Source organism: Schistocerca piceifrons, chromosome 4, assembly GCF_021461385.2.
Source record: "Schistocerca piceifrons isolate TAMUIC-IGC-003096 chromosome 4, iqSchPice1.1, whole genome shotgun sequence".
In the NCBI taxonomy this organism is placed as follows: domain Eukaryota; kingdom Metazoa; phylum Arthropoda; class Insecta; order Orthoptera; family Acrididae; genus Schistocerca; species Schistocerca piceifrons.
The window spans coordinates 234367518-234394278 of NC_060141.1; the positions used below are offsets into that span (position 1 = coordinate 234367518).

Here is a 26761-nt window from a genome sequence, read left to right on the forward strand (position 1 = left end):
GATCACACTGACAGAACCACAGGCACATAGACACAGGCAACAGAGCATGCACAATGTCGGTACTAGTACAGTGTATATCCACCTTTCGCAGCAATGCAGGCTGCTATTCTCCCATGGAGACGATCGTAGAGATGCTGGATGTAGTCCTGTGGAACGGCTTGCCATGCCATTTCCACCTGGCGCCTCAGTTGGACCAGCGTTCGTGCTGGACGTGCAGACCGCGTGAGACGACGCTTCATCCAGTCCCAAACATGCTCAGTGGGGGACAGATTCGGAGATCTTGCTGGCCAGGGTAGTTGACTTACACCTTCTAGAGCACGTTGGGTGGCACGGGATACATGCGGACGTGCATTGTCCTGTTGGAACAGCAAGTTCCCTTGCCGGTCTAGGAATGGTAGAACGATGGGTTCGATGACGGTTTGGATGTACCGTGCACTATTCAGTGTCCGCTCGACGATCACCGGTGGTGTACGGCCAGTGTAGGAGATCGCTCCCCACACCATGATGCCGGGTGTTGGCCCTGTGTGCCTCGGTCGTATGCAGTCCTGATTGTGGCGCTCACCTGCACGGCGCCAAACACGCATACGACCATCATTGGCACCAAGGCAGAAGCGACTCTCATCGCTGAAGACGACACGTCTCCATTCGTCCCTCCATTCACGCCTGTCGCGACACCACTGGAGGCGGGCTGCACGATGTTGGGGCGTGAGCGGAAGACGGCCTAACGGTGTGCGGGACCGTAGCCCAGCTTCATGGAGACGGTTGCGAATGGTCCTCGCCGATACCCCAGGAGCAACAGTGTCCCTAATTTGCTGGGAAGTGGCGGTGCGGTCCCCTACGGCACTGCGTAGGATCCTACGGTCTTGGCGTGCATCCGTGCGTCGCTGCGGTCCGGTCACAGGTCGACGGGCACGTGCACCTTCCGCCGATCACTGGCGACAACATCGATGTACTGTGGAGACCTCACGCCCCACGTGTTGAGCAATTCGGCGGTACGTCCACCCGGCCTCCCGCATGCCCACTATACGCCCTCGCTCAAAGTCCGTCAACTGCACATACGGTTCACGTCCACGCTGTCGCGGCATGCTACCAGTGTTAAAGACTGCGATGGAGCTCCGTATGCCACGGCAAACTGGCTGACACTGACGGCGGCGGTGCACAAATGCTGCGCAGCTAGCGCCATTCGACGGCCAACACCGCGGTTCCTGGTGTGTCCGCTGTGCCGTGCGTGCGATCATTGCTTGTACAGCCCTCTCGCAGTGTCCGGAGCAAGTATGGTGGGTCTGACACACCGGTGTCAATGTGTTCTTTTTTCCATTTCCAGGAGTGTATATGATAGTAGATAGAAAACAGCACCGGCGGCCTATGATATGGTTGAGTCCCAGTCGTGGAAGACGGGGTGAGCAGATTTCGAGATCTGCCCATGTTGATTTGTTCTTCTTATAGTGTTTCATCTCGGTCGCTGTAAGCGATGGACAAAAATACAGAAACAAAAAAACATATTACCATGCATAATGCGGCGTAGGAAACTCGTCTCGGATGGATAAAAACAGATCCTGTATGGTTTTCAAGGAAATTTTGTACCTTTCTTTCTGAAAAATAGTGGGAACTTCAGCTACCGATGATGGAGGTGGACAGTGATCCCGCACCCTTCTCTACAAAGTAGACCACGAAGGTGCAATAATAGTGCGATCTGGCGACTGTAAATGCCAGGGGACATGCGAAAATTCATCTGTGGCTCATAAAATTAGTCCTAGACAACTCGAGCTATGAGAAAAAGGCTCTATCGTCTTGGAACACAGCATCCCTATTTGGGAACAAACATTGCGACATGGGATGGACGTGATCAACGAAAGTGATCTCGTAATCCTTGACAATAATGCGTCCTTGTAGAGTAACCATGAAGCCCGTGGGATAGCACGGTGTGGGTGCTTGAATCATCACCGAACCCCCGTCGTGTTTCACACTTAGGACGAAAACTCGACTAGAAGTAGGAACAAGTACGAAACAAAACTCATTCGACCAAATGAGTTTCTTCAATTACTTCGTATTACAGGATTTATGGCTTCGGCATCACGTTTTTCTGTTATGGGTATTTGTATCACTGATGAGTGGTGTTGGAATTCTAGCTTGCCCTGCAATCTTTGCTCCCTTCGTGTTGTTTTGATGCTGACAGAACTCGTGAGTCCGACGTTCAATTTTGCAGTGCCTTTTGCAGCTGCCGTCCTCTTACTCTTCGTCCAAATACTCTTGAATGACCGTCTGTCACGACCACCTCAACACACGATTTCTTCCTTGTTGTAACTTTGCTGATAATGTTCTTCTGTTTTCCCCGTATGTGATATAAATGTTCGATAAGGTGGCTCTTGAATCACTTCGATTTCCTTGGTTACATAAGCACCTACTATACGAGTAGCAACAATATATCCTCGATCTAATTTATTAACTTTGCAGTAATGCACCCATAACGACACAGAACACTCTTCTGACTACGACTGACAGTTGAAACGTATTGAGGACATTGTACAGGTGCCAATGGTGGTCAAGTACAACAGCGCAACATGCAGGCTCGGTTAGCATCTGCATTTATGTCCAAGCATGCATTTCTCATAGTGTTTACACATTTTTGTCTAGTGCATGTAAGGTTCTTTTTATTTCCTGATGGAAAAAGGTCATGTGCATAGTACAGAATTACATTATCAACACAATGGTTAAAAATCATGCCATTAAGTTTTAAATGAATGTACATATGGCACGTAAGATAAATGCATAATTATTATAGCTAAGCACAATCAAAATGGGAAACAGTTTACAGGGCTTCTGCATAGATCGCATTACAAAACTGTAGGTGTTATCCAGCCTGATATTTCATGACTTTCATTTTATAGGATACAGTTAGTGATAATTACACATGTTGTTTCTTCTAGGAAACTCATCAGTGCAGATGAAGAAGTTGGTTGCCAAAGAATCCCTCAAGATCCTGTCGAACTGTTATTTTTTAGTAGCTAAACGATTTCTGGCTAGCTATTGAAAATGTATTTACCTACTAAATGAACACCTTTCTGACCAAACTCATTGGCTTTAAGCCTTTTTCAAGATTTTTCTTATCCTTAGTTTTTATCTGTGAAATGAGCTCTTGTTTTGAAAGAGACACATTTCACTAAGGAAAAAGTACGCAGAGAAGCAGAAATTAGTATAGCTAGTTTAGTAACGGACTCATAAAACTGTTCTTTGACTTATAAATAATTCGTACTGCATGCTTTTCGGGCTTGTAAAACTGCGACTTTGCTTAATGAGTTACACCAAAATATACAAAATGTAAGCAAGCAAATTATGCCAGTATCTGTTTTTTTTATGTATGATAATAAGCGCATTGCAAACGAAGACTGATTCAGGCATTTCAGCAGTTCTGTTATATACTTCTGCGTCGCCCAGTATGGCTTCAGCCAATCACCATCTTCAGAGGTGAATTTTATTTTTCTTGCAAGGTCACAGACTAGCCATGTTAAAGCCATCCAGCCACTTACCCTCGGTCCCAGCCGTATTAGCGTTAAAAGGAATACTGTATTGTTCTGGAATTATTCCTTCCTGCACTGAAGCTCGCCGTTCTCTTGTTAAGTGGGGTTTTCCGATGCCATTAACCCACCGCTCATTTCGTCTCCAAAATGCGTTTCACTTTAACTTGTTTTGTTAGTTTTCGGTACGTGGGATTACTGCAGTTGCCTTTTGTTGATATAATTATTATTTTCTCAGGATCTCATACCATATCATGCTGTTGTTATGGATCAAGCTCATGTAAGGCCCGTAAAATCTGGATGCCTTACACATGCCTACCCTTCCGGTTTAATTTTGAGCTGCTGTGATCAATGGTTGAGTTATTGCTCATTGCAGCGCAAAATTATAAATTCAGTTAATTTTAATCACTGTCCAGCTACTTGTCTATCTCATCCTAGATGATATCGTTTTGACATTCTATTTTTATTTGAAATGTATTGCTTTACACGGCAATTTCTATTTAGGTGATTATTATGTCTCTTTACAGTCCATTATAGCAGTTATTTGACTGATCTTACAACATTTTTCTCTAGTACTTCTCTAGTACTCAGTACTGAATTGTCATCATGTTTAAAGTAGTTCATAGTTTTGCATAACACAAACTATGTATTCATTTACATTATTTATCATTAAAACACATGTTTCCAAAATATCTACAATACACAAATTCTTAATAACATATTTTTAGATTGAATTGAGATATATCAATTTACACATGAAATACAAAATATAAAACAAGGTACATTTATGAATATACTTTAACAATTTACAAATCGAATTATAGAATACAAATGAAACACATAAAGCACAAATTCTCAGTGATACAGGTGCGACTGAATATTTACAGGCATCTCCACTCCTTGCTGAAGTGATTATCTTTTGCACTCTTTATAATATTACAATGAATTCGTCACACGCGCCACTTTCTTTCTTAACGCACTTTACACTTTAAACTTCGTGCTGGGTTTGCTTCAAAATGCTGTTGTCGATCATTGGTGGTTGATGCTGCTAGTCAGTTGTAGACTCTGTACGATGTTGATGAAAATTATTGACATTTTCAGTTCTGAGTGTTCGATCACAAACGCCATTACATGGTCAATTCCATGTTGCATTATTTTGACGACAAACTGCTTGTCCAAGGCAATGTCATGATGTGACAACATAGATGGCTTCGTCCTTTATTGGCGTCGTTGCCATCGAGGTTGATGAGTGTAGCCCCTGGACGATTGCTGCAGTTTGATGTGCCCATTATGCATACTCTGATGGTTTGACCGCCTTTGGTTGGTTTGATAGTTAGAATGAAATAACTGCCATGATTTTGTTGAATATTGCTTTCTTTTGATTCTGCCAAACCTCATAATGGCTTAATTTTTCTTTCTGTGTCTTCATGTCTTCTTCCTTGGAACTTACAACTTCTTGGGCATAGGGATAGGATAGGTTATTCAGTGAACGTTATTCGGAAGGATTTTAGTAGATCTTGTAGTGTGTTGGAGTACTTATTCGTGCTTCCTTCTTTTATACATGTATTAGCCGTATTTTTAATCCTATCGTCTTGATCAATCATAGAGTTACAGCTTACAGTAGGATATGTATTATCCTGCTGAAAATCATTTTTCGTTTGTGCAGAATCAAACATCTGCACCATATACATTAATACTTCGTCATAATCAAATGGTTCATTACTAGGTAATGCTGGGAGTTCATCCTCATAGTCAGTGTCAGTCCAATGCATCTCATCCCAACACTTCAGTTGTGACTTCCTCCGTATTTATAGTATCTGTACGTGTACCTTTGATGATCGTCTGTCGTTCCTGTTCCCAATTCCGAATCTTGTACGTCACACCTTAACCTATTTATGGCTGCAGTCGCCTTGTCATCCGTTTCTGCAGAAAGTGTATTATCTACTTGAACTCCTGCAACACCTAACGTCAGTCAATCCTCACGCTTCCCAGGATTTGGTGGTCGTAATTCAACCTCCATCTGTGGTTCGTTTCTCCTGTAATTACCCGAAGTATTTGCCTGTGGCTGCGTTCTCGCACCAAATCCCTATCTGCTTTCTCTCCATGAACCTGGAGATCGCTGATTAAAGTCAGTCTGTCGGTTATCCCGAGTTCTCCAGTTTCCATTTCTATTTTCGTCTGTATTCCGTCTGTTCCAACCACTATTAAAGCCATATCCCCGCGGAGGTTCGAGTCCTCCCTCGGGCTTGGGTACGTGTGTGTTTGTCTTTAGGATAATTTAGGTTAAGTAGTGTGTAAACTTAGGGACTGATGACCTTAGTAGTTAACTCCCATAAGATTTCACACACATTTGAACAAAACCATATCCATTACGCTGTAATCTGGTGTTTACACTACTCCCATTTCCATAATTATTCCCATTTCGTCCAGAATTCAATCCCAATACCGGCCTACCATCGCTACCATTATTATTATTCTCCTTACGTGTTCGTTTAAAATTATTCTGTCCTGAATCGCGACGTCTTTGAGAGTCGTTTTCATACATGAATTCTACTTTTCTCAAAACACCTTTGAAAGTTTCTACATTACCGCCCCCACGTTCTATCAACACTTGTTGATACTTCTTTGGCAGTTTTGTTTCGCATATTTGAATCAATCCTCTGTCGATATATGGGTTATCTAAGTGTTGGTTCCTTTAAGCCATATTCTCAAAGAATTTTACTGCTGTTTTCTCACGCGAATTTTCGAATGGGACATTTTGTAATAATCCATATCTTATTCTTATCTGAGCCTCAGGAGACCAATATCCTGCTATAAAAGCAGCTCTAAACGAATCACACGAATCGCAAGTTTCAGCTATTCGCTGCATAGTTTCAGCAACACTTTCCTCCATAGGTGCACAAATGAAATCTAATTTCTGTTTAAATGCCCAATTTTTCGGTATTCCTACTTTACATTGATCAATAAACGTGCGAGGATGGAGAATATTTGCTTCTTCCTTATAGTGCTGGTTCAAATGGTTCAAATGGCTCTGAGCACTATGGAACTTAACATCTGAGCTTAGATCAGTCCCCTAGAACTTAGAACTACTTAAACCTAACTAACCTAAGGACATCCCACACATCCATGCCCGAGGCAGGATTCGAACCTGCCACCGTAGCGGTCGCGCGGCTGTTCCAGACTGAAGCGCCTAGAACGGCTCGGCCACAGCGGCCAGCTATAGTGATGGTATTTCCGTACTGTAAGAAATTGGTTATCATCAAAAACTCTCATTTCTCTCTGTGGGGTATCTTCCGATTTTTGAAGACTGGAATTCTGTCCTTAGTTTGCATTAAATCTACGCAAACGTGTGTAACTTGGTTCCTTCTGTAACATTTGTGACGTAGAATCACTTGCATGTCTCATTGCGCAATATGCATGCATAACGCCCGCTACCGGCTCTGTATTTTGCGTGTGAGCAATTCTGGCTCCTTAGACGCCGTACTGTAATTCGTCGGTATTCGTCCTACAGGTTGTGGCATTGCGTAACGCGTCGCTATGGTTTGATCAGCGTATGTCACGCCTGTGCTGCAAACCACACTCTTGTATTCCCAATTGACCTGTTATTCTTTCTTGAACAAGTGCTCGCAATACACACTATTCCCTACGGTTACCGTGATGTTCTGGCATACGCTGGTGACTCATTTCCCATTCGCACTTCGCGGTTTCGGACCGGCATCCACATGTGCCATTCCGTCTTACGTCACACGTAATTTCGCGTACCCTTTCTGTCGTATTGTCGGCAACTGTTGATTTTGCTGTCTTCAGAGTAGTGTCTACCGACACTAAAGTGGATTCTGTCGTCGTCTGCTGATTAACGCTTTCTACGTCTCCTCGACTTTCGATCGAACGTAGAACTTCCGATCTCAGCCATTGAAATTGATGTTCGTTTTTCTCTTGTATTTTTAAAATAGGAGCATCGAATTTCTTTAATGCTGCTTTTTTCGTTCTTTTGTGAGACGTTGTCTCAGCAACAACATGTTTCGCTTTCGTCGTCGCAATGATGACAAAAGCTCCGACCTGTTGTTTAACCATTTTTAACACTTTGTTGCGTAACTTCACGCAACATAATCATGCCTGTCTGGACAGCGTCAATGTCTGTTCTCAATTGTTTGTGCCCGTAACGAGCGTTTGAAGCGTGATTTGCGCTTCCTTAGCTTCAGTTCGTATTTGATCTAATTGGCCTTGAATATTATCACGCGTTTTTTGTATTTACTTGTTAATTTCTCTCAGCCCTAGTGTTACGCGCCCTTCTGTATTTTTTCTGATTCTTGAAACTATTCTTTTTGCCCTTGTGTTATGTGCCCTTCTATAAGCTTTTCTGATTCCTGAGATTGTTGTAATAAACGCTGCAACATTCCAAATATTTTGGCGTTTTCATCTACACCATTTTCGCCATCTAATGTAACCGTTCCCTATCTCGGCTTTCGTGAACTGTTTCCTTCACTTCCGAACATAGTGTATTTCTAGGTTTTCTGTCTCGTGTTTTTGTCGCTGATTTACCTTTTGTGTGTCCAACTCGATCCTATCAAGATCTTCTACGACTTCTCTTTGTCTTAATCGATTATTTTCCACTAAGCCAAACATGACTACGCATTAACTTCTGATCATAAGACTTGATTCTACCCCAAAATATCATCCATGGTGCTATATTCAATATTTGAACCCGTTTCCTCGTCTTTCATTTAGCCTTTTGGTTAATGGAGTTGAGTCAAAACTCATCACAACCCAATTCAACGATGTGCTGCGCCAGCGAATAAGGAATACATTAATACAATTCTGTTTACACTTTCTACACAGCTGATGCACATTTACATTTACATTATTTTCTCCAATTTGTGTCAGCTTATTGTTTGGGAGGATTATGTGTTTTGTACGTATCAAAAGCAAACCCTCAATCTATCAGAATGCTGTAATTTGGCATCCTGGCAGACGTCGCCATTTGTGAGATTGTCCGCATTTTGCGTCTGCACAGTGAGTGGATTAATGTATGCAAACTTAGCTTACCACTTAGCATGCAAATGGACAAAACATGTGAACTGTCTTCTCAATTCCAAGGTGTTAAACAGACATTCTAAATCCTAATGAACCTGGCCCTGTAAGTCAGGTAATATCATGTGCAGATCGTACCAAAAATCATTAAAAATGCTGCTGTCACCTAACTAGAATGCATGAATTAATGAAAGTGAAAGTTTTGAGTCTATTCTAGAAAGACAAAACAGCTATTCCATTTTTTATTCTACATATAATTTATCAACTGTGCTTTCAGGGGTCAAGTGATACACAACAATCATGTTAAATTACTTTCAACACTCAAGAACAAAATATTTAACTCTTGGACATATTGAACTGATGATAATTAAAATCATTACCTCTACATATGAAACTTTTTTTCACATGAAAGAATGATTAAAACATATATTAACTCATTTACATCTACCATGTCATAACTGGTCAATGCACTGAGTTGGTGGAGAAAAAATGTACTTTTTGAACCAATGAAAAAACTCTCACGTATTCAATGTGAGGGTAGGTTAGCATCCTGGCTTTTGATATTCAATGGCCAAAGCGTATGCAAGCTGGAGTGAGCAAAATCTCGACTCAAAATTTACTGTGGCGTAATGCATGATGGTACATTACCAAGCGGCATATGCAACTACGTTGTCTCCGTGCTGGATCTGAAACGCTAAGCTCCTACTCTAGCCATGACTGAATTCACTCACTCTAAACTTTCCTGCGTTCTGTAGAACGTTAATCTTTCCCTAGTCGAAATAATGGCTATTGCTAAGGGTTGGAGCGAAGTACACAATTTATTTCCCCACAAAAATTCCTGCAGGAATAATTAACTACCTCCTAGCTATCTGTTACCACGATGTGTGAAGCGTATCATCCAAACTTCACAGAAAGCAAAGCTCTCAACACCCTCGCTATTTTCCATACACTTGTGTGGTCCACCACAAGACGAGAGAGATATCTAGAAATTGTAGTTCTCAAAATGCTTTTATATAATGGGAATCTCACCACCGTGTCGCTTCTGCATCGCCCAGTATGGCTTCAGCCAATTGCCATCTTATTAAAGGTGAATTTTATTTTTCTTGCCAGGTTGCAGCCTAGCCCTGTTAAAGCCATCCATCCAGCCATTTACCCTCAGTCCCGGCCATATTTACACTAAAAGGAATATTGTACTGTTCTGGTCTTATCCCTTCCTGCGCTGAAGCTCGCCGTTCTCTTGTTAAGTGGGGTTTCCTGATGCCATTAACCACCTGCTCGGTTCATCTCCCAAATGTGTTTTATTTTAACTTGTTTATCCATTCCCCTGTCCATATTTTAGTAGAAATTGTTTTGGTAGTTTTTGGTACATGAAATTACTTCAATTTCCTTACGTTGATATAATAATTATTTTCTGAGGATCTCATACTGTATCGTACTGTCGTTATGGATCAAGCTCATGTAAGGTCCGTAAAATCCAGATGCCTTCCACTTCTCCCAGATGGGTTTATTTATTTATAAGTGCCATCGGTCTTGTGACTCTGACCCAGCACGTCTTTCTCTCACGTGCCAATAAACAACGACCACATAAAACCAATCAAAGGAAACGCAAACTACAGTCTGACAATGTTAGATTAATTGGAAGAACCCACAGGAGCTATAGCCCACTCACAAAAGAAGTTACACACATAACTGTACTTCCACTGACATTTATGTATTTCTCATCAGCCTGGAATCCAAACAAAATGGGACTGATATATGAAATGGTGAAGATTCCAAGAGGAACAACATGTTTCATCACAGGTTCATTCAGTAAGCGCGAAATATTCACGGAGATGCTAAACCTACTCAGTGGATGGTGCTAAAAGAGAGGCAGTATCTAACGCGATGTGTTGTTTACTGTTCAAATTCGGAGCCCTTGTGCTCTTATAAAGATGACAAGAAAGGAATCTTTTTCGAAAATATTCGATGAATTAATATGCTCAAGAGTAGTCATGCACTTAAGTAACAACAGTTTACTTTGAATATTACAGTTAGGGTTCCAGAAGTGTTGCTCGACGGAGAATGATATTTACACAGTCAATCACAAAATATTATAAGACTTCAATAATGAAATATAGCGAGTTGGTCTTTTCTGTGATCTTTTCAAGACATTCCACTGTGAAGATGATATTACTCTCCCAAAAAAACTCACGTTTTATGTACGAGTAATTGATGGCTTTACACACAAATGGTTTGAATCATACTTAAAAACAGAATGCAAAAGGTTGTGATGAATAAATAAGGCAATGATGAAATGAAGAAAATTTTAGTGACTGGGAACTAAAAATTACAAAGGGGGTCCCAGAGGGTTCCATTTTGGGTCCACACGACCTTCCACCCAACATTGAACAAATAGAATTTTTGGATATGATACTAGTGTTATAGTACGAGGGTTGAATGAAAAGTGATGCCTCCACCTTCATTAACTGGGTTTGGATGGGAATATTTTAATAAACCAAACGCAGAAATAATCCTTAGAATGTGATCTTTAATTATCAATATTCACTTTTCCGCATAATCACCAGCCAATTGGATACATTTCTGCCAACGATGAACGAGTTTTCTGAAGCAGTCACAGACGAAATCGGCACTCTGTTTCCGCAACCACAGTCTCACAGTTATCTCAACGTCTTCGTCAGAAGCATAATGATGTTCCCGCAGATTGTCTTTCATTAACGGGAACAGATGGAAGTCAGACGACGCTAAATCTGAACTGTATGGAGGATGCCATATGGTGGTGAGATTCAGTCTCTGAAGTTCTCCTGTGGTGACGTCCGGGGTACCTAACGTGCACAGATCTTTCAACAGCCAAGAAAAGAAATAATGTGACCCACGCTTTCTTGTGAAATGCCGATTGTACTTGCAGTTTCTCTCTGAGTGATACGACGGTCATCCTGAATCAATCTGTCAACATTTTGCTTTTGAAACTCGGTGGTTGCTGTCACGGGACGTCCAACTCTGCGTTTGCCACGCAGGCCATATGTTCCCACCTCAACATTTTTAAACTTACTCGCCCAACGACGCACAGTACTCACATCAACACTATCACAATAAACTGCTTTCATTCTCTGATTAATCTCCTTTGGGGTGACACCTTCTGTTGTCAAGAATTCAATGACTACACGTTGCTTAAATCGCATTGACCAACCGTCTGCGCATGGTTTCATACTTTACACTATAACAACACAACCGTTCAGTGCTAAGGCTTCCCACCAGCTGGAGTTGTGGAGAGGAGGCTACGGAACAAGCCAGTCCCTGCTGTGCACCAATGCTGCCAACTGTTGAAGAGTTACGAAGGTGGAGGCATTGCTTTTCAGTAAACCTTCGTAAATCCCGTTAAACAGAAAGCAACGGAAGAGATTGTTAACATTGTTTCTCAAAAAAAGTATTAAGTGGTTCTCTGAAAACGGCTTCTCTCTAAGTTTCGAAAAAACAGGCTATGTTCAGTTCTATGCAACAAATAGATTCATAGCAACAACTGATGTAGCGCGTGAACAGGAGTCAGTAAGCAGGGTAGAATGTTTTGGGTGTACATATTGATGAAATCATGAACTGGAAGAAGCATATTACTGAGCTTTGCAAACAGTTAATTTCAGCCACTTTTACTCATCGTATAATTGCTACTCTTGGAAACAAACTAGCAACATATTTTGCGTATCTCTAGTCTGTAATGTCTTATAGAATCATTCCGGGGTAACTCACCACTTGCATAGAAAGTACTGACTACAGGAAATCGGAGGTCGTGCAGATACCTGTTCAAGGAGCCAGGCATTTTAACTGCGTCGTCACAAGACATTTATATTGACTAATGAAATCCATCATGACTAATCCATCACAGTTGAAGACGAACAGTGATGTTCACATCTGTAACACTAAGGGGAAAAATACCTTCATTGCCTGCTGTTAAAGTTTTTCATTGGCTCAGGAAGGAGTTCAGTATCCAGTAACTAAAATTTTTTATGATTTCCCCAATCACATAAAATGTGTGACAGGTAGAAAATCAAGATTTAAATCTAACGTAAAATCAGTTCTCTTGGACAACTCCTTCTATTCCATGAACAAATTTCTATTTCAGACTTGTAGCCTGTACGGAAAAGTAATTCAGCCAGCGTACTTCTTCCCTCTCCGACGTATATTTTGTGCAAAGAGTACGAGGGTAAAATTAGAGAAAAACTAATCCTATCGCCCACAATTCAAATTAACACTGACGCTAATCCCTTTTGACGGAACTTCGAATCGTGACTATTATGTGAAAGTTTATTCTAGTCCCAGAATTAATTCCTTTCAGATACGCGTACGACCGAACAGCAGAACGGAACACAAACGACTTGTTTTAATAACCGAACAACGCAATGACGTTACATTACGACAATGTCCGCCCAATGAACATCTCTTTGACTTTATCTTCTCTACTCTGCTTAATTAAATTATTCCTAATTACAATTTATTCAGCTATTTAACGAAAACATCTAACAAAAAATTAAATAAATTTATCCCAACGTAAGAGATACGTTATAGAGGGCAGCTTGACGAGCAATTTCGTGCCAGCCAGCAGCAGCGGAAGTGACGCAGCGCAGAATACACCGCTAGAGTTCACCAGTGTGCTCACCTCAGGGCCTCCTTGACACACGCCTTGAGGAACTTGCAGTCTTCCAGGATCTCAGCAGTCAGTGGGGTCCCAGGGTCTGGGTGTTTGGCACACAGCTCCAGGTACAGCTTCTGCTGGGCGTGAGGGTTTTTCGCGAGGAAGTACAGCGTCGTGGCCATCGCATTCGCTGTCTGTAACATTAAGGTAAATATGTAGAATGGGGTTACAGAACTGAAGAGAAGTGTGATAGTTTTCGAACCTTGAAAGCCTATACAATGAAAATACCATAACTTAACGTGAATTTGCGCACACACGTAAAAATACACATATAAACACAAAAACACGAAAAAGAATCTGAGATGGAGAGGGAGGGAAGGACGGAGGGACGGAGGGAGGGAGAGAGAGAGGGAGAGAGAGAGAGAGAGAGAGAGAGAGACAGAGAGAGAGGAGGAGGAGGAGGAAACACTTTATTCATCTTCCTTTTTTGATCTCTGGCGAATATCGTGTACTTTCTCAGCTGAAACATTACGTTTCATCAGTCATATTCTGTGGACTCTGTGGAGCAGCGTGCATTAAATGGAGTATAGATTGTACGTTTCATGTAGGTACGATGCAACGAAACGCCTTAACATTATGGAACGTTATTGTATTATTGCAGTAATGTTAGTTACGAAAACCTAAAACAATAATTTCAAAACTGCCATTCAAGATAGTGTTCAGTGGGACCCAAGAAGTTGCCCTAAACGAAGCTTTTTAATTCAGACTTAACCTCCAGCACAAGATTTACAGAACATTTAATCTGCTAGCATACCAGTTAACGAAAACATCAGTATAACTAGAAATAAACTATTTATTCGCAGGAAAAATCATTTTCATAGAAATATACTGCTGGAAAAAAGATTGGTACACCTGGAAAGACGATGTAGATTTTGATCCAATGACGGCATATGCCACCTGGGAGATAACAGGAGAGGTACTAACAATGTTTTTAACCTCTTCCGCCAACAGATAGCCAGTGGCACAGGTGTGTTTACCCTTTAATAATGTATGCTCACAGCCTGAAGACTCAGTGTGGTGCAAACGGTGAAGCAAAGAGGCAACCATGCCATGGAGACATGCTTCCTACAGCCAACTGAGCGAGTTTGAAAGGAGTCAAATTAAGGCTTTCCGAGTGGCGGGATGGTCCTTTCGGAGAAATGCCACGCAAGTATGATGTGATGTGCCAGTTGTGCAACGATGCTGGTATCAGTGGACATGTGAAAATTCTCACACCCATAGATGAGGTTCTGGACGTCAATGCTGCACAGACGCCCGCCAGAATCGTGGTGTCATAAGAGCATCACTGGCGTATCGTACAGCTGCCACAGCACAGATAAGAGAGGTTCTGAGCCGAGATGTGTCAACAAGGACTGTTGTGAATCGGTTATTAGCAGTAGGACTACGGGTACGCACAACTCTAGCCCATCTTCCACTCACGCCACAGCATCAACGTGCATGGCTCGACACGAGCGTTAGAGGATAACTAGAAGATGGAATGGCGCACCATTGTCTTTAGTGATGAAAGCAGGCTCTGCCTGCGTGCAAGTGATGGTCGCTTCCACATATGACGTAGGCCTGGTGAGCGCTGTCTCTTGGGGTGCAATAAGCCACAACTCTCCTTCACCTTTGGTGTTTCTGGAAGGGACGATAACCAGCGCTCGGTACATGGAAAACCTAGTTAGACCCATTCTTTTAACGTTTTCGCAACAGGAAGATGATACGTTGTTCCAACGGGGTAATTTTCGCGCACACACGTGAAACTCAACGTGTTCTGCAAGACGTGTATCAACATCCCGGCCATCACGATCTGCATACTTACCTCCAATGGAGCACGTGGGATATAATGGAACGAGAAGTGACTCGTGGGTTTCGTCAACCAACAAATGTCACAGAACTACATGAACATATCGAGCAGGCGATAACGTATCACACGACAGTAGTTGTCATCTGTACGATCTAATGGATGCCAGAGTCAGCGCTGCATCACCGCCCATGGAGACTACACCACGCACTAACATTGTTTGAGCAAGGGTCTATACCTGATACTCCAGAATAGCTTTCCCTATTGATCTGTAAATGTAATCATTTCATGTACTCCATATGCACTGTTTCTGCAATAAATTTTGAATGAATTGGAAACCTCTTAAAGGGTTTACTTTTATCCGACATTGTGGATGGGTTCCTTCGTCTGTTAAAGTTCGTATTAGTATCAGATAACTATTGGGTTGGAGCATAAGTGTGAAACGTTTTCCAGTAAGTTTAATAAACACAACAGAGTAGATTTCTAGACTTTTCTGGAGACTAGAAATCTACTCTGTAGGAATCAGCATGGGTTTCGAAAAAGACGGTCGTGTGAAACCCAGCTCGCGCTATTCGTCCACGAGACTCAGAGGGCCATAGACACGGGTTCACAGGTAGACGCCGTGTTTCTTGACTTCCGCAAGGCGTTCGATACAGTTCCCTACAGTCGTTTAATGGACAACGTAAGAGCATATGGACTATCAGACCAATTGTGTGATTGGATTGAAGAGTTCCTAGATAACAGAACGCAGCATGTCACTCTCAATGGAGAGAAGTTTTCCGAAGTAAGAGTGATTTCAGGTGTGCCGCATAAATGACCTTGTGGATGACATCGGAAGTTCACTGAGGCTTTTTGCAGATGATGCTGTGGTGTATCGAGAGGTTGTAACAATGGAAAATTGTACTGAAATGCAGGAGGATCTGCAGCGAATTGACGCATGGTGCAGGGAATGGCAATTGAATCTCAATGTAGACTAGTGTAATGTGCTGCGAATACATAGAAAGATAGTTCCCTTATCATTTAGCTACAAAATAGCAGGTCAGCATCTGGAAGTAGTTAATTCCATAAATTATCTAGGAGTACGCATTAGGAGTGATTTAAAATGGAATGATCATATAAAGTTGATCGTCGGTAAAGCGGATGCCAGACAGATTCATTGGAAGAATCCTAAGGAAATGCAATCCGAAAACAAAGGAAGTAGGTTACAGTACGCTTGTTCGCCCACTGCTTGAATACTGCTCAGCAGTGTGGGATCCGTACCAGATAGGGTTGATAGAAGAGAGAGAGAAGATCCAACGGAGAGCAACGCGCTTCGTTAAAGGATCATTTAGTAATCGCGAAAGCGTTACGGAGATGATAGATAAACTCCAGTGGAAGACTCTGCAGGAGAGACGCTCAGTAGCTCAGTATGGGCTTTTGTTGAAGTTTCGAGAACATACCTTCACCGAGGAGTCAAGCAGTGTATTGCTCCCTCCTACGTATATCTCGCGAAGATACCATGAGGATAAAATCAGAGAGATTAGAGCCCACACAGAGGCATACCGACAATCCTTCTTTCCACGAACAATACGAGAATGGAATAGAAGGGAGAACCGATGGAGGTACTCAGGGTACCCTCCGCCAGACACCGTCAGGTGGCTTGCGGAGTGTGGATGTAGATGTGGATATAGATGTAGATAACATAACAGAGACTTTAGGTATATTATACAGGGTGGTCCATTGATCGTGACCGGGCCAAATATCTCACGAAATAAGCGTCAAACGAAAAATCTAAAAAGAACGAGACTTGTCTGGCTTGAAGGGGGGAACCAGATGGCACTTTGGTTGGTCCGCTAGATGGCGCTGCCATAGGTCAGACGGATATCAACTGCGTTTTTTAAAATAGGAACCCCCATTTTTATTACATATTCGTGTAGTACGAAAAGAAATATGAATGTTTTAGTTGGACCACTTTTTTCGCTTTGTGATAGATGGCGCTGTAATAGTCACAAACATATGGCTCACAATCGTAGACGAACAGTTGGTAACAGGTAGGTTTTTTAAATTAAAATACAGAACGTAGGTAGGTTTGAACATTTTATTTCGGTTGTTCCAGTGAGATACATGTACCTTTATGAACTTATCATTTCTGAGAGCGCATGCTGTTACAGCGTGATTACCTGTAAATACCACATTAATGCAATAAATGCTTAAAATGATGTCCGTCAACCTCAATGCATTTGGCAATACGTGTAACGATATTCCTCTCGACAGCGAGTAGTCCGCCTTCCGTAATGTTCGCACATGCATTGACAATGCGCTGACGCACGTTGTCAGGCGTTGTCGGTGGATCACGATAGCAAATATCCTTCAACTTTCCCCACAGAAAGAAATCCGGGGACATTAGATCCGGTGAACGTGCGGACCATGGTACGGTGCTTCGACGACCAATCCACCTGTCATGAAATATGCTATTCAATACCGCTTCAACCGCACGCGATCTATGTGCCGAACATCCATCGTTTGTCAAGTACATCGCAATTCTGTCATGCAGTGAAACATCTTGTAGTAACATCGGTAGAACATTACGTAGAAATCAGCAAACATTGCACCATTTAGATTGCCATCGATAAAATGGGGGCCAATTATCCTTCCTCCCATAATTCCGCACCATACATTAGCCCGCCAAGGTCGCTGATGTTCCACTTGTCGCAGCCATCGTGGATTTTCCGTTGCCCAATAGTGCATATTATGCCGCTTTACGTTACCGCTGTTGGTGAATGACGCTTCGTCGCTAAATAGAACGCGTGCAAAACAGCTGTCATCAATTTCCCTTGTGCGCAGTGGCAGAACTGTACACGACGTTCAAAGTCGTCGCCATGCAATTCCTGGTGGATAGAAATATGGTACGGGTGCAATCGATGTTGATGTAGCATTCTCAACACCGACGTTTTTGACATTCCCGATTGTCTGCTACTGACGTGCGAATTAGCCGCGACAGCAGCTAAGACACCTACTCGGGCATCATCATTTGTTGCAGGTCGTGGTTGACGTTTCACATGTGGCTGAACACTTCCTGTCTCTTTAAATAACGTAACTATCCGGCGAACGGTCCGGACACTTGGATGATGTCGTCCAGGACACCGAGCAGCATACATAGCACACGTCCGTTGGGCATTTTGATCACAATAGCCATACATCAACACGATATTGACCTTTTCCGCAGTTGATAAACGGTCCATTTTAACACAGGTAATGTATCATGAAACAAATACCGTCCGCACTGGCGGAATGTTACGTGGTACCACGTACTTATACGTTTGTGACTATTACAGCGCCATCTATCACAAAGCGAAAAAAGGGGTCCAACTAAAACATTCATATTTCTTTACGTACTACACGAATATGTAATAAAAAGTGGGGGCTCCTATTTTTAAAAAACGCAGTTGATATCCGTTTGACCTATGGCAGCGCCATCTAGCGGGCCAACCATAGCGCCATCTGGTTTCCCTCTTCAAGCTAGACGAGTTTCGTTCTTTGTAGTTTTTTCGTTTGACGCTTATTTCGTGAGATATTTGGCCCAGTCACTATGAATGGATCATCCTGTATATACTTTCACTATTTACAGCTGTCTGCCATCACTGGGGTTACTGTTCGATCCCACGACTGTAGAAATCACGAGGTTTCGAGTTCAAGAATTCATCGTACCATCTTCGGACTGCATTTCATCCGGAAGGGAAGTTATTTGAAGGTTGTTCAGTAGATAGCGGAAAAGGTGAAAACCTGAAGGCGCAATATCAGGTGAATCAGGTGGGTGCGGAATGACTTCCCAACCCAAATCCCGTATAGTGTTTTTTGTCATTCTCGCAGAATGAGGGCGAGTGTTATCGTGGAGTAGCACCACTTCACGCACTCTCCCTGGTGGTTGTTCTTGGACTGCATCTGCAAGACGACTCAATTGTTGCCAATAAATGTCAGCAGTGATTGTTACACCTCGAAGAAGCAAATCGTAATACACCACACCGTCGCTGTTCCACCAGATGCAGAATATTGTCTTTCGTGGTCGCGCGCAGGTATTTGTACAGGGAGTTACTGCTTTCTTTCGGGTCAACCATTTCTTTCTTTTCCTTACGTCAGTATAAAGAAACCATTTCTCGTCTCCAGTAACAATACACAATAGGTATGGTCGATGTCGTTCACATGCCAATTTATGACGAGCAAGCGAAGCTGCACATGAGGCCACCCACAGATTTTTGAGATTCTTGCTCAGAGCATGCGGTATCCATACACCCGATATCTGAACCTCCTCCACTGCATGCAAATATCGCACAGTGGCGGTATGATCACAGTTCACGACATTTGTCAGTTCCCTAGTACACTGACATGGTTCATTGTGGATTAATGCGCTTAAACGACCTTCACCAAACCCCGACGGTCTTCCTGAACGTGGAAAGTCACTAACTCTATTTTCATGACATGATCTGTCGAATGGCATTATACCCATACGCGGCGCAAATGTTTCTGGCTACTTCCTTTGCTGTCACCCCTTGAGTAAACTCAAAGAGAAGAATACGTCGGAAATGTTCCGATTTGTCCATCTGCCACTGCATTTTGTAGCGTTCACAGTTTCATTCACTATCAATGATCAAATGACAATATGTAAACTCAAATACCAAGAGTGATTACAAATAAAAATTACAATCGATAAATAAACCCATAGCAACCGGAAAACCAACATACAAAACAAAAACACTACGAACTTAAGAGCCAACCTAATATCTCTCCTTTAAGAAGCAGTTGTGCGCAAAGGAACAAGTTGTAAGAGTGAAAAAATAAATGAAGATAGTGCTTTAATACCCCGTCGACGACGAGGCCATTACAGGCGGAACACAAGCTTGGATTAGGAGTAGGGTCAGGAAGGAAATCGGATATTTCTTTATCGAAAGAATGAAGCCGGCATTTGTCATTAGTGCTTTAGGGAAATCACAAAAAGCTACGCCTGGATGGCCGGACGGACCATTGAACCTCCTTGCCCCAGTGCACCGCCTCGCTCGTTAGTCACGCACAGGCGCGCGTGTGGAATTTATTAGCACACTGGAAAATTTGTCGCTCTTGATACCTTGATCAAAGGTATAACTATCACAGACCTGCACTGTCAAGATTAAATACAAACTGGAAGCTGATAAATGGAGTACTTGAATGTGAGGAAGTTGAAAGAGAATGAGAAATGCCGGCCGCAGTGGCCATGCGGTTCTAGACGCTTCAGTCTGGAACCGCGCGACCGCTACGGTCGCAGGTTCGAATCCTGCCTCGGGCATGGATATGTGTGATGTCCTTAGGTTAGTTAAGTTTAAGTAGTTTTAAGTTCTAGGGTACTGATGACCTCAGATGTTAAGTCCCATAGTGCTCAGAGCCATTTGAACCATTTTTTTAATGAGAAATTCCGACGTTCCGTGGATGAATTCCGTTTTTGTCAGGAGAGGCCAGCACACGACGATGAAATACAGTCAGCTGGTTCTTAATATCGAGAGGTCGACAGGAATGTTGGAGAAAGGTACGTGACGAGTCGGGACTGCGATTTTATGTGTTTCGTATTATGATGTGTTTTCACGTGTGGCTCTGTTTTATAAGAAAAGAAATTGTAATTAAATTTAATTTTGTATTATTATACATTGTTATCTAATTTGTGGACTTTAAATAAACACATCAAAAAAAGTTTTGCATCACCCGGGTTTCCAGGACTTCTGAAGATAGACGCTGACTGTGGATATTCTATAACAGACACAAAACCCTTTGACTGTTCAGACATGTCACTAAACCCTCCCAAAGACGTAAACAACCATGCATGAGCAGAGCCTATTAGACGGAGGGGTTCCGTGAGCTGATCAGTTCCAGTCATTCTACCAGGAAGGAGCTACACGGCTTGTCAGGAGTTCAACCATGCCTAGACGGTCATACCACAGTCCCATCGAATTCGCAGTGTTACCTTGTACCAGGAAGGGGTCTCAACAACGGAAGCGTTCAGGTGTCTAGGAGTGAACCAAAGCGATGTTGTTCGGACATGGAGGAGATACAGAGAGACAGAAACTGTCTATGACATGCCTCACTCAGGCCGTCCAAGGACCACTACTGCAGTGGATGATCGCCACCTACGGATTATGGCTCGGAGGAACCCTGACATCAACGTCACCATGTTGAATAATGCTTTTCGCGCAGCCACAGGACGTCGTGTTACGAATCAAACAGTGCACAATAGGCTGCATGATGCGCAACTTCACTCTCGGCGTTCCTGATGAGGCCCATCTTTGTAACCACGACACCATGCAGCGCGGTACAGATAGGCCCAACAATACGGCGAATGGACCACTCAGGATCGGCATCACGTTCTCTTCACCGATGAGTGTCGCATATTCCTTCAACCAGACAATCGTCGGAGACGTGTTTGAAGCCAACCTGGTCAGGCTGAAGGCCTTAGACGCACTGTCCAGCGTGTGCAGAAAGGTGGAGGTTCCCTGCTGTTTTGGGGTGGCATTATGTGGGACCGACGTACGCCGCTGGTGGTCATGGAAGGCGCCGTAACGGCTGTACGATACGTGAATGCCATCCTCCGCCCGATAGTGCAATCATATCGGCAGCATATTGGTGAGGCATTCGTCTTCATGGACGACAATTCGCGCCCCCATCGTGCACATCTTGTGAATGACTTCCTCCAGGATAACGACATCGCTCGAGTAGAGGGGTGAGCATGCTTTCCAGACATGAACCCTATCAAACATGCCTGGGATAGATTGGAAAAGGCTGTTTCTAGGCCGCGAAAGGGATTAGCCGAGAGGTCTAGGCGCTGCAGTCATGGTCTGTGCGGCTGGTGCCGCCGGAGGTTCGAGTCCTTCCTCGGGCATGGGTGTGTGTCTTGGTGCTTAGGCTAATTTAGGTTAAGTAGTGTGTAAGCTTAGGGACTGATGACCTTAGCACTTAAGTTCCATAAGATTTCACACACACTTGAAATCTTTATTTTTTTGTTTTTTTTTGTTTTTTTTGCTGTTTGTAGACGACGTGACCCACCATCCACTCTGAGGGATCTACGCCGAATCACCGCTGAGAATAGGGACAATCTGGACCAACAGTGCCTTGACGAACTTGTGGATAGTATGCCACGACAAATACTGGTTATTAGACATTAGAGGCACCGGTGTGTACAGAAATCTGGACCACCAACTCTGAAGATCTCGCCGTATGGTGGTACAACATGCAATGTGTGGTTTTCATGAGCAACAAAAAGGGTGAAAATTATGTTTATGTTGATATCTATTCCAATTTTCTGTACAGTTTTCGGAACTCGCGGAACCGTGGTTATGCAAAACTTCTTTTGATGTGTGTACATGGACGATAATTATCAACAACACCCCCCCCCCCCCCTCTAAACCATGGGCCTTGACGTTGGTGGGGAGGCTTCTGTGCCTCAGTGATACAGAGGGGTGTCTGTTGACAGACCAGACAAACGTGTGGTTCATGAAGGGGAACAGGAGCCTTTTCAGCTGTTGCAGGAGCAACAGTCTGGATGATTGACTGATCTCGTCTTGTAACATCAACCAAAACGGCCTTGTTGTGCTGGTACTGGCTCAAATGGCTCTGAGCTCTATGGGACTCAACTTCTGAGGTCATCAGTCCCATAGAACTTAGAACTACTTAAACCTAACTAACCTAAGGATATCACACACATCCATGCCCGAGGCAGGATTCGAACCTGTGACAGTAGCGGTCTCGCGGTTCCAGACTGTAGCGCCTAGAACCGCATGGCCACTCCGGCCGGCTGTGCTGGTACTATGAACGGCTGAAAACAAAGGGAAGCTACAACCGGAATTCAGCTCGAGGGCTTGCAGCTCTACTCCATGGTTAAATGATCATGGCGTCCACTTGGGTAAAATATTCCGGAAGTAAAATAGTCCTCCATTCTGATCTCTGGGCGGGACTACACAGGAGGATGTCGTTATCAGGAGAAAGAAAACTGACGTTCTCCGCGTCGGAGCGTGGAATGTCAGATCCTTTAATCGGGCAGGTACATAAGAAAATTTAAAAAGGTAAATGGATAGGTTAAAGTTGGATGTAGTGGGAATTAATGAAGTTCGGTGGCACGAAGAAGAGGGCTTCTGTTCAGGTGAACACAGGGCTATAAACACAAAATCAAATAGGGGTAATGAAGGAGTAGGTTTAAAAATGAGCAAAAAAAATAGGAACGCGGATAAGCCACTATGAACAGCATAGTGAAAGCATTATTGTAGTCAAGATAGACAGGAAGCCCACACCCACCAAAGAAGTACAAGATTATATGCCTACTAGCTCTGCAAATGGGAAGGAGATTGAGGAACTGTATGATGAGATAAATGAAATTATTCATATGGTTAATGAAGCTGAAAATTTAATAGTCATGGGGCACTGGAATTCGATAGTAGGATTGTAGGAAAAAAGGAATAGAAGGAAAAGTAGTAGCAGAATATGGACGGGGGTGGGGGGTGGAATGAAAGAGCAAGCCGCCTGGTAGAATTTTGTACAGAGCATAATTTAATCATAGCTAAGACTTGGGTTGAGAATAATGAGGGAAGGTTATACACGTGGAAGAGACCTGTAGACACCGTAAGTTTTCAGATTGATTATATAATGATTAGACAGAGATTTAGGACCTACATTTTAAATTGTAAGACATTTCCAGGGGTAGGTGTGGACTCTGACCACAGTTTATTTGTTATGAACTGCAGATTAAAACTGAAGAAAATGCAAAAAGCAGGAATTTAAGGAGCTGGAACCTGGATAAACTGAACGAGCCAGAGGTTGTAGCGGGTTTCAGAGGGAGCATTAGGGAACGTTTGACAAGAACAGGGGAAAGGAATACAATAGAAGAATAAAGGGTAGCTTTGATAGATAAAATAGTGAAAACAGCAGAGTGTTAAATAGGTAAGAAAATGTGGCCTAGTAGAAATCGTCTGGGTAACACAAGACATACTGAACTCAATCGAGGGAAGTAGAAAATATGAAAATTCAATAAATGAAGCTGGCGAAACAGAATACAGAGGCCTAAAAAATGAGATCGACAGGAGATGCAAAATGGCTAACCAGGAATGGCTAGAAGACAAATGTAAGGACGTAGAAGAATACATCTCTACAGGAAAATTAAAGAGATCTTTGGAGAAAAGATGGAGCTCAGATGGAAAAGCAGAAAGCAGAAAAGTGGAATGAGTTTGTAGAGGGGCTATACAAGGGAGATACACCTGCGAGCAATGTTATGGAAATGGAAGAGCACATAGAGGAGGATGAGAAGGGAGATATGATATTGCCTGAGGTATCTGATAAGGCTCTGAAAGAGTTAAGGCGGTAAAAGGTCTCATGAGTAGACCTCATTTCGTTAGAGCTACTGGTAACCTTGGGAGAGCCAGCCATGACAAAACTCTTCCATTTAGTGAGCAAGATGTATGAGTCAGGTGAAATACCCTCAGACTTCAACAAGAACATAATAATTCCAATTCCAAAGGAAGCAGGTGCTGACAGACATGAAAATTACCAAACTATCAGTTTAATAAGTCACGGTTGCGTAATACTAACACGAATCCTTTACAGAAGAACGGAAAGACTGATAGAAGACGATCTTGGGGGAGATCAGGTTGGATTCCGGAGAAATATAGGAAAACCCGAGGCTACACTGACATAGAAGATAGGTTAAGAAAAGGCAAAACTACGTTCATAGCATTTATAGACTTAGAGAATATTCCAGTCAACATTGTTAAAAGCTTTCTCTTTCAGATTCTAAAGGTGGATGGGGAAGAAGAACAGGGAGCAAAAGGCTATTTACAATTTGTTCAGAAACCAGATGGCAGTTATAAGAGTCGAGGGGCACGAAAGGGAAGCAGTGGTTGAGAAGGAAGTGAGACGGGGTTATAGCCTGCCACCGATGTTATTCAATCTGTATATTGAGCAATCAGTAAAGGAAACAAAAGAAACATTTGGAATAGAAATTAAAGTCCAGAGAGAAAAGATAAAGACTTTGAGATTTCTCGATGAAATTGTAATTCTGTCAGAGACAGCAAAGGCTTGGAAGAGCAGTTGTAGGAAATGGATAGTGTCTTGAAAGGAGGATTTAAGATGAACATCAACAAAAGCAAAACGAGGATAAAGGAGTGTAGCCGAGTTAAATCAGGTGATGCTGAGAGGATTAGATTAGGAAACGAGACACTTCAAGTAGTAAATGAGTTTTGCTACTTCGGAAGCAAAATAACTGGTGATGGTCGAAGTAGGGAGGATATAAAATGTAGACTGGCAATGGCAAGCAAAGGTTTCCTGAAGAAGTGAAATTTATTAACATCGAGTATAGATTTCAGTGTCAGAAAGTCCTTCCTGAAAATATTTGTGTGACGTGTAGACCTGTATGAAAGTGAAACATGGACGATAAACAGTTCAGTCAAGAAGAGAATAGAAGCTTCTGAAATGTTTTGCTACAGAAGAATGCTGAACATTATATGGATAGATTACATAACTAATGAGGATATACTGAATACAGTTGGGGGGAATGTAAATTTGTGGTACAACCTGACTCAAAGAAGAGATCGGTTGGTGGACACATTCTTATGCATCAAGGTCTCACCAGTTTAGTACAGGAGGGAAGCGTGGCGGGTAAAAATCATGAAGGGAGACCAAGAGATGAGTACACTAAGCAGATTCAGAAGGATGTAGGCTGCATTAGGTACTTGGAGATGAAGAGACTCGCACAGGGTAGAGTAGCCCTTTGGAGTGAAGACCACAACGACAACAACAATACTAACAATAGTATGTAAAGGTAAAATCATCGTTGATAGCGACAAGTTCTGCACTTTTTCCTTGTTTGTGACAAATGTTATAAAAAAATACAATGATGTTTAAATAACAGTGAAACATTGCTTGTTGGCTTCTGTCTCACGCAAGGACTTAGCAAGGATTTTGTCAAAATGGGAGCGGGGTTTCCGAATTGTTAAAGAGCTTAGATAGGCTCATGTTTTAAATTTATTCTTGATATTTATTTATTTGTTTTAACCTGCTTTTGGGAGGCCTTCTTGCAAATAGTATTAAGCAAGAAAATATTTTATTAAACTAGATTAATATGTATCCTCAACATAGATATACAAAGGAAATACCCAACGCACAACTAAATATTTATATATTTGGCAGTATGATAACTTCACCCTATTGCCAAACGAATGAAAACTCGCCTCTTTGCTAACAGAACACAACCCAGTCTTTTAATATAAGGTTCAGTATAACAGAGCAGAAGAATCTTAACGTAGTTTCTTTTGAAAATAGTTATTTTTCTCTTGCAGCATATTTAAATTTACAACGTATCTGAGCACTTCAAAGCATCGTTAAGTTCCTCAATTCAGTCTCAAATTTTATTAATGGATCTTTCATTTCATTAAAATTCTTCAGTTTCCGTAAGTGACCAAGAACGTTTTGCAATTATTATTTCATTAGTCAACTTGAAGCTACAGCAATCAAATTTATTTACAAAACAAAACTGAAGACACAAATCTAGAGCTACAGTTTTTGGAACTTAATATTTATTTCCGAGATTATTTCAACTACACTTCTAAAATACGCGATAAATGAGTTTCTGTTTATCCGTAATGGATACACAGTCTTTTATGCTAATAAATTCCTCTACAGTGTACAACATACATGACGTTTATTTGAAAATACGTTAGATTTGTTCCGGGTAGACTCACTGTTCCAAGAATATTACGAATTACACAT

At 42.4% G+C, this 26761-nt stretch overlaps 1 protein-coding gene across 1 annotated transcript in view; it reads right to left on the reverse strand.

Moving 5' to 3' along the window:
* Positions 1-26761, reverse strand: part of LOC124796265 (probable cytochrome P450 301a1, mitochondrial) — a 188255-nt gene that overhangs the window by 54491 nt on the left and 107003 nt on the right. The window contains exon 9 of the mRNA XM_047260376.1: positions 13195-13364. Within this exon, the coding sequence (XP_047116332.1) occupies positions 13195-13364 (170 nt within the window). The remainder of the gene's footprint in view (positions 1-13194; positions 13365-26761) is intronic.